Genomic DNA, 14,500 nt, shown 5'->3' on the forward strand with positions numbered 1-14,500 from the left:
ATGACGACAAACATACTGTCATTTTCTGTCGTGCTGGACAGTGTTTAACCCCTCCACTACTGGACGTCACTTTTAATACTTTATTTGGTTAACACCAGATGATTTTATTCAGAACAGACAGACCCCTCGTACCCAAGTGAAGCTCCCTTTATGGCCACTATAAGGCTTGTCTTACCTGTTAGTGTTTGAGGTCTTGTGGCCTCTATGCAAACACGCTTACAACTTATTCCTTGAAAGAAATACCAAATACTTGTGTATCAAGATAACTAGATGCACACAAGGAAACATAAGACTTAGTTATATTACAATCTGAAAGTGTGTAAAAGATAATATTTTAACACAAAAGAAGGAAGATAAAATGTAATGAAATATTAAATTTATCTTGAGTATTAACACATATTGCACATTATAACAAGAACACACAGTAGCAAGTTGTGAGTACTGTACAACCTTTTCTAGACATTTATTAGCCAGATCAGTTTTTCATGTCATAATTTATAATAATAATTCTCGTATTTTGTCCTGTACAGTAAGTGTGCGAGCGTGTCTGTTTTTGTTCGTCGGCATGTATCGGAAACTATAGCATAGCTCCCAGTGATCTGTGACACGGCCAGGAGAGGTCGGATGTCTTGACGTAATGTACCCAAGTAAGTACAGTGCGTCAGTGCCAAGGTGGTTTCACGTCTCTCTGTACGTATACAATTCTTATAACATGATACACAACGTTTATCATTAGTAATGTTTGTACGTCACCCAGATATAGACGACAATACAGAAACAACATTTAAGTTTTGTTTATACAGATACTATTTGTCATTTAATTACAATAGTTTGGATGAACAGTTACACGGCTTCACCATAATAATACACACTAACCAAATATCGATGTCATGTGTTAACTTATAATGGCGACGACATGATGCTCTCTCTGTCACGTAGAACACACGCACAAACTGGCGGCCTCATGTAGAGAGAGAGAGAGACAAAGACAGATATAGAGAGAGATATAGATATGCTGTAGACAGACAGACAGAGAGAGACAGACAGACAGACAGACAGATAGATAGATAGATAAAGTTTATTGACCACAAATTACATATTATAGTTTAAGAGCTCAACAGTATGTCAGTCAATTAATCTGACACATTCAAACTGATGATGCAGCCTTGTATAGCCTCCTCTCCCACCCGTGTAAGGTCAACCTCCTCACCCAGGTCCTTCTCCAACACTCAGTTACGTCACCCACCTCCTGAACATAACTCATGCAACACCTAATTTTAATTAGATCGTCAATGTTTCTCGTCCACTTATTTTGTCATCGCCACGTTTATAAATATTACCAATGGCGACTATCTATCTATCTATCTATCCATCTATCTCTGTCTGTCTGTCTATGTCAGTCTGTCTGTCTGTCTCTCTATACCTACCTACCTGCCTGTCAGCCTGCTTGCTTGCCTAATACACACAAGCGTAATCACTGTACAAAAGGGTAATGATAAATACCTCCCCCCCCCAACAAAAAAGTCTCTAACGTAATTAATTAATGCCCTTGTTGTCCACCAATCAGCCCCGAGGGACGTGATGTGTTAGGGCGAGATTGTCTGATGGCGGATACTCCTAAGGTGAGGCACTTGACGGCGTCTTACTCGAGAGATCCTTGAGAGTACTTATATGGTGAGGTGGGGGAGGTGAGACACACACACGAAAATTATCCGTAAAAAGACAACAAATTATTATAGGTATGAGTGTGGTAGTCATACAGCAGCAGAAGATTGCCACCCGCACACAGTACAGACAAGAACCGGCGAGTGTGAAAGCAAACCAGATGAAGATAGAAAGTAAGAGTAGTGTGGTGACGGTGGGAGGAGAGAGTAACAAAATTAATAAGAAAAATAGAAATCGTACAAGTTTTTGGCACCAACTGTATTGTAGGTCTTGTCATTCTGTTCTGTGGTACCATTCTTGCCGCCTCTTACTATTAACTCTTTTGAAATAAAATATGATCTTTGGAACAATATATATATATATATATATATATATATATATATATATATATATATATATATATATATATATATATATATATATATTAGATTTTTTTCCAATATACAGTATATTTGTACACTTCAGGCACGATAATTATTCTTTACGGACGATGAATAACAACGCGTGTTAAGCAACTGTGGGTAAAGAATTGAGAACGGAAACAAGTGCTTAGTGCTATCATTATTTCGCCTTTCTGAAACTTTTTTTTCAGATTTCTGGCGTTAATTTGTAGTGTCTCTTTTTAAAGTTAGTTGAGTTAACTTTAACAAGCGCTATTATATACGATACAAAACTTGGTGTATCAGTGAAGAGCCCCAAGTTTTGCACACTTCCTGAAAACATCTGTGTGAATTATAAAATTGGTGAAGATGTGGGAGGCGTAAATAACAAAGAGACGCCGGACTTGCTTCCCACCCACACTAACCAGCTTAACATGTGGTTGCCAGTATTGTCTCACTGGTGTCAGGGAAGAAGCTTTTGTTGTTTTGCGTGAGCGAGAGAGCGTGCAGGTGCCTCCATTCTTGGCTTGCCCTCCTCCGTACATATACCTGTACGCAAGTAAATCACTGTAGGTGCGCGTGATCCAAGTGTATGCTGATAACCTCAAGGAACTTCGTGTTTTCTTGTTTCCTTGTGGTTATCAGCATATACCTATACATATAAATAATCAAAAGCAATCTAACTGATTATCTTATTTTTCTTTCATCTCTCTTACGTGTGATGTCTAAGCCAAGTGTATGATCACATGGTTTACTAAACCATTTATCAAATCCTTAAATAATACCGAATATTGTGTTATTATTCCGTTTTTTTTCTGGAGTATATCATGACCATAATACTGTACAGTACTTGAGAAATGTTCATTGGCGGCGAGACGATCGTACGTCTGGCAGATGCCCCTCCCGGCGCTGGTGTGTCGCCAGTGTTGCCACAATACCGCTGGTGACAAGAATGGGAGAGGCATCACTTTCTTTAATTCCCTAAATACACAATTAAGCACATTTTTATATGAATTCTAGTCGTTAGTTTCCAAAATGCTGTATACTGACTTCTTGAAATAATATTGTACTACTATTTCTGTTTAATGATATCAGTGGCCTGTGGCCACAAATTATGGATTTACAGGAGTGTTATTAGTGGTTAAGGTGATGTTGCCCGCCACACGTGGTGTACCAAGACCACCTTCACCGTCACCTTTAATAGAATGATTCTCAGCTGTATTATTTCTACCATATTCACAGTAAAGTGTGTTGGGTGTCTCAGTTATAAATCAACGAATGATGCCTCAAGTAAGATTATAAATAAGAGGCAAGTGTAACCATTTAAGCAATTTGTTATAAATAAGGATGTCCAATATTTACCCGGCAGAGGGGAGCCAGGGAACTCAGTATATTCTTAGGGGTTGTCAGGTAATTCTGTATAATCCAACGTGCTCTCGGTTACGGGTTAAAGAACCGAACAAAGACGTGAGCCGTGCGCACAACACTGTGGCAGCAGCAGCTTATGCAAACGACAAGTGTTGACTCACGACGAGGGTGACTTGTACACAACAGGAGGTGGATATCTAGCGGAGGGAGAGGAAGAGGGTGAAGGATCTTATTAATGGAAACTAGACAAAAAATAAGTACTTCACCAACAGAGAAAAAAAAAAGAATAAATGACCTGAAGCGGAGAACTATATAGTGTTAGGAGGAACTGGTCATTGACGGCAGTGGCGGGTTCCCCCAGCAGGGGGCACCATGTTTACCGAGCAGCTGCCGGAGCTGTACAGTGTGTTAGTTCTCACGGCCGGGGTGAAAACTTATGGATATTTATTCTATTACCTCGCCTTATTGTTAGAGGATCACCACCCTCGTCCCCCTACTGTACTGCACAGGGCTGTGTGGTTAGTCCTAGCGGACCTCTGCTAATCATAACACAGTGTAATACTTCTGTCTGTTTCTGTCCCCAGAACTGAAGTAACAAACACATTACTATTAAAAGACACCCATAATAACTAGTCTATATAAAACAATATTAATGCCGCGTCACATTGTCGCGCCTGACTCCCCTGCCCGTGTTGAAAATAAGTCATAGATCAGAGCAATGAAACACAAACTTTGTTAATATTATGCAACATTTACATTAGTACTAAGGACTATCTTTACCCTCAAAATATGTACAACATTTCACCCTTGGAGAGAAGTGATTTAGCTCACCCACTTGTATGAAAGGAACTTTATATGATCAAGAAAAGTCCTAGCCGATATAAATATAAAATATCAGATAAATTAAATTCCATTTCATCACTGGATGTCTTGAGGAGGGAGACTTCCAGTAGGAGCAAATACTAAGGCGCAGATCACATTCCGAACATTTACCACCAAGATCAGCGCAGGTTTGTCGTTGTTAAACAAGACATTGACAATTATTATAGGCCGCCGAGAAATTTTATTAGTGTTACATTAAGACTCTTTAGTCAGTGCCTTCAATATAAAGGTGGAGGTGTTGGGGTATGTGGGGGTAAGTGGGGTTTGTGGGGGAAGGTGGGGTACGTGGATGTGTTGGGGTATGTGGAGGTGTTGGGGTATGTGGAGGTGTTGGGGTATGTGGAGGTGTTGGGGTATGTTGGGGTATGGGGGAAGGTGGGGTACGTGGATGTGTTGGGGTATGTGGAGGTGTTGGGGTATGTGGGGGGGGTGGGTGGGGTATGTGGGGAAGTGGGGTGTGGGGTATGGAGGTGTTGGGGTATGTGTATGTGGGGAAGTGGGGTATGTGGGGGAAGGTGGGGTATGTGGATGTGTTGGGGTATGTGGAGGTGTTGGGGTATGTGGGGAAGGTGGGGTATGTGGATGTGTTGGGGTATGTGGAGGTGTTGGGGTATGTGGAGGTGTTGGGGTATGTGGAGGTGTTGGGGTATGTGGGGGTAAGTGAGGTATGTGGGGGGAAGGTGGGGTATGTGGAGGTGTTGGGGCAAGTGGAGGTATTGGGGTAGGTGTAGGAAAGTGTTTGGGTGGGTGGAGGTGTGTGTTGGGACAAGCTAAGGAAGAGGCTGGGGCTTGTATTGAGGATGTTGGGGCAAGTGGAAGGAAGAGGAGTTGGGACAGGAGTTGGGGCAGGAGGTTGGGACAGGAGTTGGGGTAGCAGGTGGTGTGGGGTAACACTACACTAGGCACAGTAAGTAACCTGAACAAGCCTCTGGCTGGGCCGTGGTTCGTGCCTGATTCAAACACCTCGACTCGAATTCCCAAAGGTTTCTTGAATTAAAATATCTGCCTTACTGGGGACGTGAGAGTACCCCAGACAGGACCGCCTTTACTTTAACTAGGACACACAAGAAAAAGGAAACTGTAGTTCAAAATGGCGTTGAAACCAATCTGAGACTTTAATGGATGTCTCTTGATTTTTGGTTGGGTTACTCTCTCTCTCTCTCTCTCTCTCTCTCTCTCTCTCTCTCTCTCTCTCTCTCTCTCTCTCTCTCTTTCACAGTTTCTTTCTGTCTCTTTGCCGAACTATCTGTCTCACACACTTTCAGTATATGTCATACTATACCGCCATACTGTCTCTTTGTCTCTCACATTTCTTCTCTTTATGTCTCATGCAATTTGTCTGTCTTCGTGTGTTTGTCTTAAGGTCCTTCCACATGAGCGTACCTTTTATCGCCAACATGTGATCAACAGGAGGAATCACTAATCTAGCGCACGTGGCCGCACCCTACCAGAGTCGGAACCCTGTGCCTCATTTCGTCTTGTCGATCACATGTTGGAGACAAAATGTACGCACGTGTGGAAGGACTTTTACGCATTCTGTCTGTGTCTTTTGTAGGGCGGCGTAAATGCTCCAGCAGTGCCCCGCCCACACCACGCCCAGCCTACCAGTAACGCGAGTAATAAATGAATAAAAATAACTCCACAAAATAAAGCTAAATTTATATAAAGTTTCATGAAACTAAAAATGAACAAAATACAAAATAAAGTTTGCAATAGTAGGAAGAAATAAAACCAAGTAAAATCATGAGCTTATGAAAAAAAAGCCGGAGAAACAACAACAACAACAACAACACCCATAGAATTAATACATCATATATGCAATAGAAGGAAACAAAATTTAACAATAAAATAAAAGCTTGAATTTAAAACACTATGATGAGGCTTCGAAATGTAGGAATTACTGGCGGATAATTTTAGCGTCTGGGCCGCCCCACCAAGATTACTTCCGCTAAGTGACGTCAACCAGGTTCACTGTACCCTGTGTATGTGTGTGTGTTAACTTTATTACCTTAACAACGTAAACATGGTAAAATTATTAAAAGAAATTAGGTTGATATTTCGTGTATTAAATAATGCTGGTTATTAACAATTGTTGTTGTAATATTTAAATTATAATGTTATATTCTGTAAGCTGATAGGATTTAAAAGTCATAATATCATTCCTTTTAGTTAGATAATAATATATTATAGATGTCAAATTTGTGTTGTAAACAAATGCTCCCGTCTACTCCTGCCCCCTTCCCCATAGATCCGCCAGCGGACAGGGACGAAATAATCTAAAGATCGAGTTAAGCGCAAGAACAGTATTGATTCCCCCGACAGTCAGTCAGATGATGCCGTGAATAAGATTACACACATGGCATAATGAATATTCAAACATTTATAGAGACAACCTGAATATGTTTGTCGTTTTATTACTGTAGATTAGGCACATCAAGCTAAAGACTCAGGAGTATAAACAACGTCCCGTCAGTGGTAAGTCACCGTACAGGCGAATTATACACACGTTGACACCTGCCAAACCAATTGTAATCTTATGTGCTGATTTTACTGAATAGATATCGAAGACTATCTTCATGGTTGTAAGTAGTGTGTGGTGATAAATGGCACGAAATCGTCATGTGTACCCATGACAAGCTGGGTACAACAGGGCAGTGTACTGGGCCCGTTGTTGTTTGTTTGTTTCATAAATGACATGCCAGGAGGCATACACTCCTCATACAAATATTTGCGGAAGATGCTAAGTTATTCAGGAAAATTAACAAGCAAATGCATTGCGAGTTATAGAAAGAGCTCTGTGAGCTTCAAGAGTGGTGGAAGAAATGGCTGTTAAGATTCGATGTCACGAAATGTAAGAGGCTACACCTGGGTCGTATCAACGGTAAGGAGGCGTATCACATGTCCCAACAGTACGAAAAAACTGCATTAATAGAGACCGAATGTGAATAGGACCTGAGTGTGTATGTTGACAACGAACTGAAGTTCTCGGGCTATTGTGAGAAGAAGGTAAATGAAGCAACTAAACAAGTAGGTCTTATAAGAAGGTTGTTCAGATATCTAGACGGTCTGTCCCTCGTAACGCTCTTCAAGAGCGAGGTGCTTCTTCTCCTGGAGTAGTCACCCCGCCTGGTTCCCGAGATATGCTTGGGACTGTCAGTTGATAGAAAGTGTCCAAAGAAGGGGCACCAGACTAGTACTTGCACTACGGCACCTTAGTTACCCAGAGGGATTAAAAAGCCTGCAATTGTCTAGCTTATACTATAGGTGGGCAAGAGGTAACTTATTAATTGAAGTTTATAAACATCTCAGAGGGCACTACTCAGTCGTGTGTTCATACTGGAGCTGGCTGATGCCCACCCTCTACGGGTAACAATTCAGTATCGAAGAAGCAACAAGTTCGGACATGTGTCAGGGAAAACTTTTTAGGAGTGAGAATTGTGAACTCTTGGATCAATATTTACAGTGTTATAACGGCACCGAGTGTGAGCTCATTCAAGACCAGACTTGACCAATACTGGCACAGGTACAGATGCAGTCTGGTTTCTTGAAGCAGTACATGTCCAGTACTTTCCAAGAGTATATAACAGAGACTCAAGTGACCGACCGTCCAAGAGGCTAACGAGTGGATCAGTGATGAAGAGGATAGAAGTAAAAGGTAAAAACTAATTATTTTAAGGTGTGGCGTCACTTAAGTCAGTGTACCCAATTTTATCGTTTTCTTCCACGTCAACGATACTTTAAGAGAACCAAGAAGAAATTGAGGGAGCTCTGAACAAGAATTAGATATTGACTAATTTATATTATACAACGAGATGGCGAAGAATTGTACTTTCAACCTTGTGTCAAACGTTGCAACAAATAGGAGAAACTGAAAAAAAGGTTAAGATTAGTTTTAACGTCCCCGTCAGTTTCTTTAAAAAATATAATATTTTGCTATTTGGACTTTACAGTAGATATAGGTTGCATAACCTTTCAACATTCTTGGATAGTCATTATTTTGTAGGTAATGTTGAAAGTTGAATTATTTACAGTAAATACTCCTCAGAAAAATCTGCCAAGTCTCCGCGTTTCATCTGTTAGTTTACCACCGACCCGCTCAGTCCGAGCGTGCTCTCACGTCCAATAAAAACGTAAAATTACACCATGATGCCTCAACAAAGTTACTTCCATTGGTACCAGGTATCAAAATAAGTACTTTCGGTTTAATTTTACCAAATAATTCTCGGAGAACATGAACCCACAAGTTTATTGTTACCTGCCTACACCAAGACATGTATTTTTGCCATTATAAATCTAGATAATATGATAACTTTCTCTCTCTGTTACTGAAATAAATATAATGTATGTGAAAAATAATAATAAGAGTTAATATTAGTTTAAAATATTGATAATGATTAGTCTTATAGTATGGGGTTTAGTGTAAGGGCAGCAACTCTGGCCAAATTTACATTTATATTATCCTGAGGCGCATCGAATGACCTCCTTTCACTGTGACGTCAGATAGTAGAGTACCAAACCTGCTGCTGAGCTGCATTCTATTATGATCAGGGGGAAGTGACCGAGTGGATAAAAAATTTGCCTCCTGTCTTGCGGGTCGCTGGTTCATACTAAGAGCATCCTTATTCAACCCAACATTACTGTTGGGATAGAAATGGCGGGCAAGTGCAGTGCCGGCCACACCGTCTCCTTGCAGAATCGGGAAAAAATAGTTTGCTGTGTGTTGCATCAACACTGCCTGTAAATACACGGTTATGTTAGCTTCGTTAGCTTTATGGAGGGTTTGGTTGAAATGATACGATACGTTTGAAAATAGGTGAGGGGGGGCGGGGGGGAGTCACTAGGAAGCAATCATGGTGGTTGAGGTGAATCAGTGAATACCTTGTCCGCAAACGCGTAGATTCTGCTGAAGGCCGGCCACTTATAGCATAACCTCCTAATCTCGCTGACCCGGCAGCCAACACGCTCCTCCTCTCACTAGTCCCACTGATCCTAATCCTAGTTCATCCATCATGTCCGAATTTATTGAACTATTGACACTCTTATACTATAACTAATTGCTGGTGCATATCATTAAATTATACGTGCTACTACGACTACCTTTTTAACGTAGCCTCCAGCCTCCCCTAATAGTCACATCTACGCCTCCATTTTATTACTTTAATATTAAATATATTATTACTACTACTACTACTATGCTACAATTACTACTAGACTGATCAAGTAAGAAAACCCATTTCGAGCTTACAGGTTGTCAACAAGCATGTAGAACGTGTTTTTGACAGGAAGAAAATCTTGAGTTACACCAACGACCCTCAGTAACACCGTGAACTTGTCAGCGTGATGAATATGCTCTCATAAACACAATTATCAAGAATCTCTGGATGCAAACACGTTTCATTTTCTTTTTATCTTAACTCGTATGACCATGATGTAATACACAACAAGCCTTAAGCCGCCATTCATAGAAGATGGATTCATATACTGTACAAGTCTTAAGTATGTTGTTTAAAGTTGTTCAGGATTTACAAAACATTTTACTTGTATATTGAGACGAATAATATTAACAGTTTAGTGGCTGACCTACAGTGAATATAAATAGAAAATATTGAAAACCAAAAATTATCCTGTAATGAGTAATATTAATATAATATAATTACGATTTTTATGGTAGCTAGTGGGGCCAAGGGACAGATAGGTTATTGTTAGACGTAAAAGATTTAACACCTTCAGTACAGGGACGCCAGTTTTAGATGTTATTTGGCTAACGTCAGACGATTTTATCCAGCAGAGAAAAGACCTTTATACAAGTGGCGAATTGCAGCGTAAAATTATGACTATTGAACTTTCTTTGCTTTGCTTTCACTATTAAACACACAATCCCGGTAACTCTTAGGTAACGGGTCATCCATATGTTGGTGTCATAGTCACCCGTGTGTTGGTGGTGTCACAGGTGAGAGCTGGACCATCAATATGTGCCACCTGTGGAACACCTGAGGGCCACATGTTAATGCTCATATCCTCCACACCTGTGATCTTTTCACACTCCAATAATCAAGTACAAGTTTGAAATATTTTAAGTACAATGTTTAAGTATTAAGAGAGATGCATCAGCTTCTAGTTATCACTAAAAGTAAGGCCAATATCGTTCTCACAGAGGAGGATGTGTAACAGTAAAGCTTTCTTAATCTATGGCAGTTAAAAGAAATAACAACTTAAAGCTCATGCTGGCAGTTGGTACCAAAGACACAGCGCTCGACACCTGAGCGGGAGTAGGTGTGGCAGTCCGCCCCCAACAGCGGTAACAGCTTCGTCAGCAGCAACAGGGATAAAATCATCATCCTTATCTTTTGGTGGACAAGAAACAGCGGTCGTATTAGTGATAAAAAACAATGATGACGCAGAAGGTTGTGTTGGTGATGGTGTTGTATGGTGTGATGGCAGCCAGCCTCGTACTTGCCCATAAGGTAAATATAACTATCACACCCTCCTGACTCACTATGTTATGTTATGATGTATTACTGCTCTTCAACCACTAGGATATTTCAGCTCTTAGTCACCAATACCGTTTTAGTGATGGGAGGGGGGGGGGGGCTTGCAATATTGAGTGTATTTTTCTTGTTATTGTTCATGAGACAAACCGGTCATAGATGTAACCCACCCGTCGGTGTTCGTGCAGTGTTGACAAGAGTCGGGGGAATTTTTGACAGCGACTGTGCATACTAATTCATGTTGATAAATGTAAATAATGATCTAAAGAAAAAATGCCATAATGTAAATAATGTAGAGAAAGATATATCAGAATATTAAGTAGATTTTTTTTACTCATGTTACTGAAGAAGACAAAAAAGTAGCTCATAGCCAAGCCTGTCCTAAGTAGACAAACAGAACCTAACGTAACATTAATTTTGTTATACATGGGAATTCGGAAAATTAATGATCGGTTGTATCTGTCTATCTGGCGACATATTTATGCTTAGATTAAGAACCACTACGAATATTAATGTACAGAGTTACTTTGGCTAATGTTGCACGTATCGAGTTTCTACAAATGAAAATCAATTCGCCTTTGAAAGTTTCATCAATATGTAACCAGAGTAATTATACTCGGTAAAAACTAATAATGTGACAGAGGAAACAATAGTGAGACATTGATGCAGTTCACGTTGTGGCCTGGTTGTAATAGGTGTAGAAACTTGGCCTGGGGACATATTGGCCACTGTCATTGTTTTGATGGCGAGAAAATGTCCAGTACCAATATAACTACTGTACATGCATTTGACGGGCCTTCCTCGGTGACACAGGCTTTCTCACATCACTCTACGTCTTGAACAGTAGAGTAAACAAAGTTACCAGAGAATATAACATACACTGAGAGAGATACAGCAACGCTAGTATGGGGAACTGATCGGTGGTATATACGGATTGAATCACACCGAAGAAAATCCTGCAAATTTTCACAGAGAGTATAATACCCATCACCAAAATAATAAAATGGTTATTATTTTGGTTTCAGTCATCTGGGGAATCTTATGAATTAGGTTAGTTCGGTTAGGTTAGGTTAGGTTAGGTTAGGATATCTAAATTGTTTTTCCGATGTTTTTGAGGCGTTTTGAACGATTTTAACCTTTATATCTGTTATAAATCACATAGTTTGGATATCTAAATACAGGGATGACTGAAACTAAAATTTTATCATAGAGCGATCAATATTCCATCATCTAAAACGATTTATGTACGATTACTTGCTACGAGGGTTTTGGTTAATTATGAGAGAAAATAAGTTAGGTTAGGTTGGGTTAGTGATAGGACATTGAGGTTATTAATTCGGATAACTTTTAATAAATGTTGATATCATTGTTGTGTAATTATATTCATACCTGGGAAGACAGTAGTTCAATATTTATGATATAGATTAATTACACTCACGTACAGTATATATTTCGGCTTCCTTAATTACATTATTAACTAAAAAAACTAAAAAAAAAAATGTAGGACTTACTTACACAGCTGTTCAGACCTCCATTAATGAGAGCCACTGAATCTTAACTTTTTGAGAACATTTGTGTATTAAAGGTGGAGGAAAGGAACCCATTGGAAGAAGAGATGGAGGAGGATGACGAGAGCGAGGAGATGGATTGGACACTGGAGGATGAGGTCTTCGGTCCAAGTGAGAATAGGCATCAAGGTATACACATTCTGGACGAGGACCACCAGATCATCATGAGTGAACCTTCTGATCGAGTCTTGAGGCTGATAGCTCCACGTGACGGCCAACCAAACGATATCACCATTAAACAGGTCTGTGCTTGGGGGCGAAAAATATTTGACTCATAGTAAAATTTTTCCACTAATATCATGTATCATACACCATACATAACATACGTCATACACAACACAAACAGTGGAGGTACATACATTGTTTATTTATACTGAGATTGATGAGTGTCATATGTTAGTTATTTCTCGCCTACTGTTTATTAGTGCACACAAGCATCCTGTTCCTCACATGTTATGATGGTGGACAGGTGAAGGCCCTGTACCGGAAGCTGAACGAGCGCAACGCAGACCACAGCCAAGCCCGTTACTCCAAAGACAACTTCCTGGAGATGCTGGCCATGGAACAGCAGGCAAACAAGGAAAAGGTGAGGGTTAAAGGCCGAAGGGTTAAATGGATTCCAGTTATGATAGTAATCCAGCTTAACCATTAGGTTTGCATACCCTTTACTGGGGCACTACATTTAATAGGCACCAACCCCATTAGGCATCAGATTTGATGGGAATTATTTCTAGTGGGCATCAGACTTAATGGGTAGTAATACTAATGTTTCTTGAGGAGTTTTGGGAGTGAGAGGAAGACAAGAGTGAACAGAGGTGGTGGAGTATGGAATTATACTGAGATGCGCTCCGTTTAAGTGGAAGATGGAATACCTGTTTAAGTGGAAGAAGAAACAGTTGATTAAGTGGGGGGTTGGAATACTTGTCTGGGTGAGAGATAAAACGTTTCTATAGGAGGAAATTTAAATGCCTGCCAAAGGGAAGAATGAAAGATTTAATTAAGTGGGAGATGAGGATTTTAAGTGGTTCAGAGACAGTTTATTGAAGAGGTATATGTGTGTGTGTGTGTGTGTGTGTGTGTGTGTGTGGGTGGGTGGGTGTGTGTGTGTAGTTTTTAGTTGAGTGTGGTGTGTGTGTATATAATGTACAGTTTATTGTGGCATATGTTTGTGTATGTGATATGTATATTACTTGTTGTATGATGTACTCTGCTTTACATAAGTCCTGTCAGACGTGCTATGTACACTACAACTATAGAGAGAAATGGATACACGTTAATATGATGTTTGCTGATGTCCATGAGAAACTTTGCTCCATGTGAGTTAATCTAGATAAGTTGGAAGATGATACGGGGTATGGGGAGGGAGGCGGGAGACTGTATTAGAGAAATATGTAACAATATATTATGTAGTTACGGGTGTCTGAAATTTTAATACCGATTGTTCAGTGGCACAAATAGTTACATTTTTTAAAATTAGGACGATTATATCCAGGTACGTACACAAAATCTCATATATATCGTAATTGCACACACTAAAAAAATATATAATACTTTTCGAATGTAAGAAAGTAACAGATATTTATACTTTCCCCCAACAGGACGCCAAACAACAGGACTCTCTCTTGAAGCGCCTCATTAATTTGGTTTGGTAAACACATCATGGGAGATAATATTGGAGAGTCAAAAGGATATTAAACACTTAAATAAAGCTTGACAATATCTGAAGCACCTGCACACAAGGTAGAGAGACTAGCCCGACTTGCATTTAAAGCTATGTGACAGTTAATGTTTGCTATCACAAAGAAGTTATCCAGTTTTCATTATTTTGGGACAAATTATATTTCTGGGTGTAGTTAATGGAAATAGATGACGCTATAGTTGTTGTATTCATGTTTGATCTTTGCGATATACTGTACGTAACTATTTCTGGGAATAAATTATATGACTGACTGTGTAAATAAACACTTTAAATGCTATACTGTGCGAAGTCTGTTATTACCTACGAAGACATCATTTGTTTTCGTCTTGTGGTTTATGAATGATCAAAATTTTTAATTTACAAAGGACTGTAAAATCCACCATAGGCCTATACTCGTATATATTTATTTTTATTTTCTATAAATATTGAGATATTATTGGAATAAAACTT

General features: G+C 39.7%; 1 protein-coding gene across 1 annotated transcript; it reads left to right on the forward strand.

Moving 5' to 3' along the window:
* Window positions 1–10,548: 10,548 nt before the first annotated feature.
* On the forward strand, window positions 10,549–14,327 carry LOC121861309. The gene is made up of 4 exons (XM_042358960.1): window positions 10,549–10,759; window positions 12,369–12,593; window positions 12,821–12,937; window positions 13,950–14,327. Exons 1-4 carry the CDS (start codon window positions 10,685–10,687, stop codon window positions 14,001–14,003), a joined length of 471 nt encoding a protein of 156 aa, XP_042214894.1. The 5' UTR covers window positions 10,549–10,684; the 3' UTR covers window positions 14,004–14,327.
* The last annotated feature ends 173 nt before the right edge of the window (window positions 14,328–14,500 follow it).

This window comes from Homarus americanus, unplaced genomic scaffold (assembly GCF_018991925.1).
Source record: "Homarus americanus isolate GMGI-L3 unplaced genomic scaffold, GMGI_Hamer_2.0 scaffold44003, whole genome shotgun sequence".
Classification (NCBI taxonomy): domain Eukaryota; kingdom Metazoa; phylum Arthropoda; class Malacostraca; order Decapoda; family Nephropidae; genus Homarus; species Homarus americanus.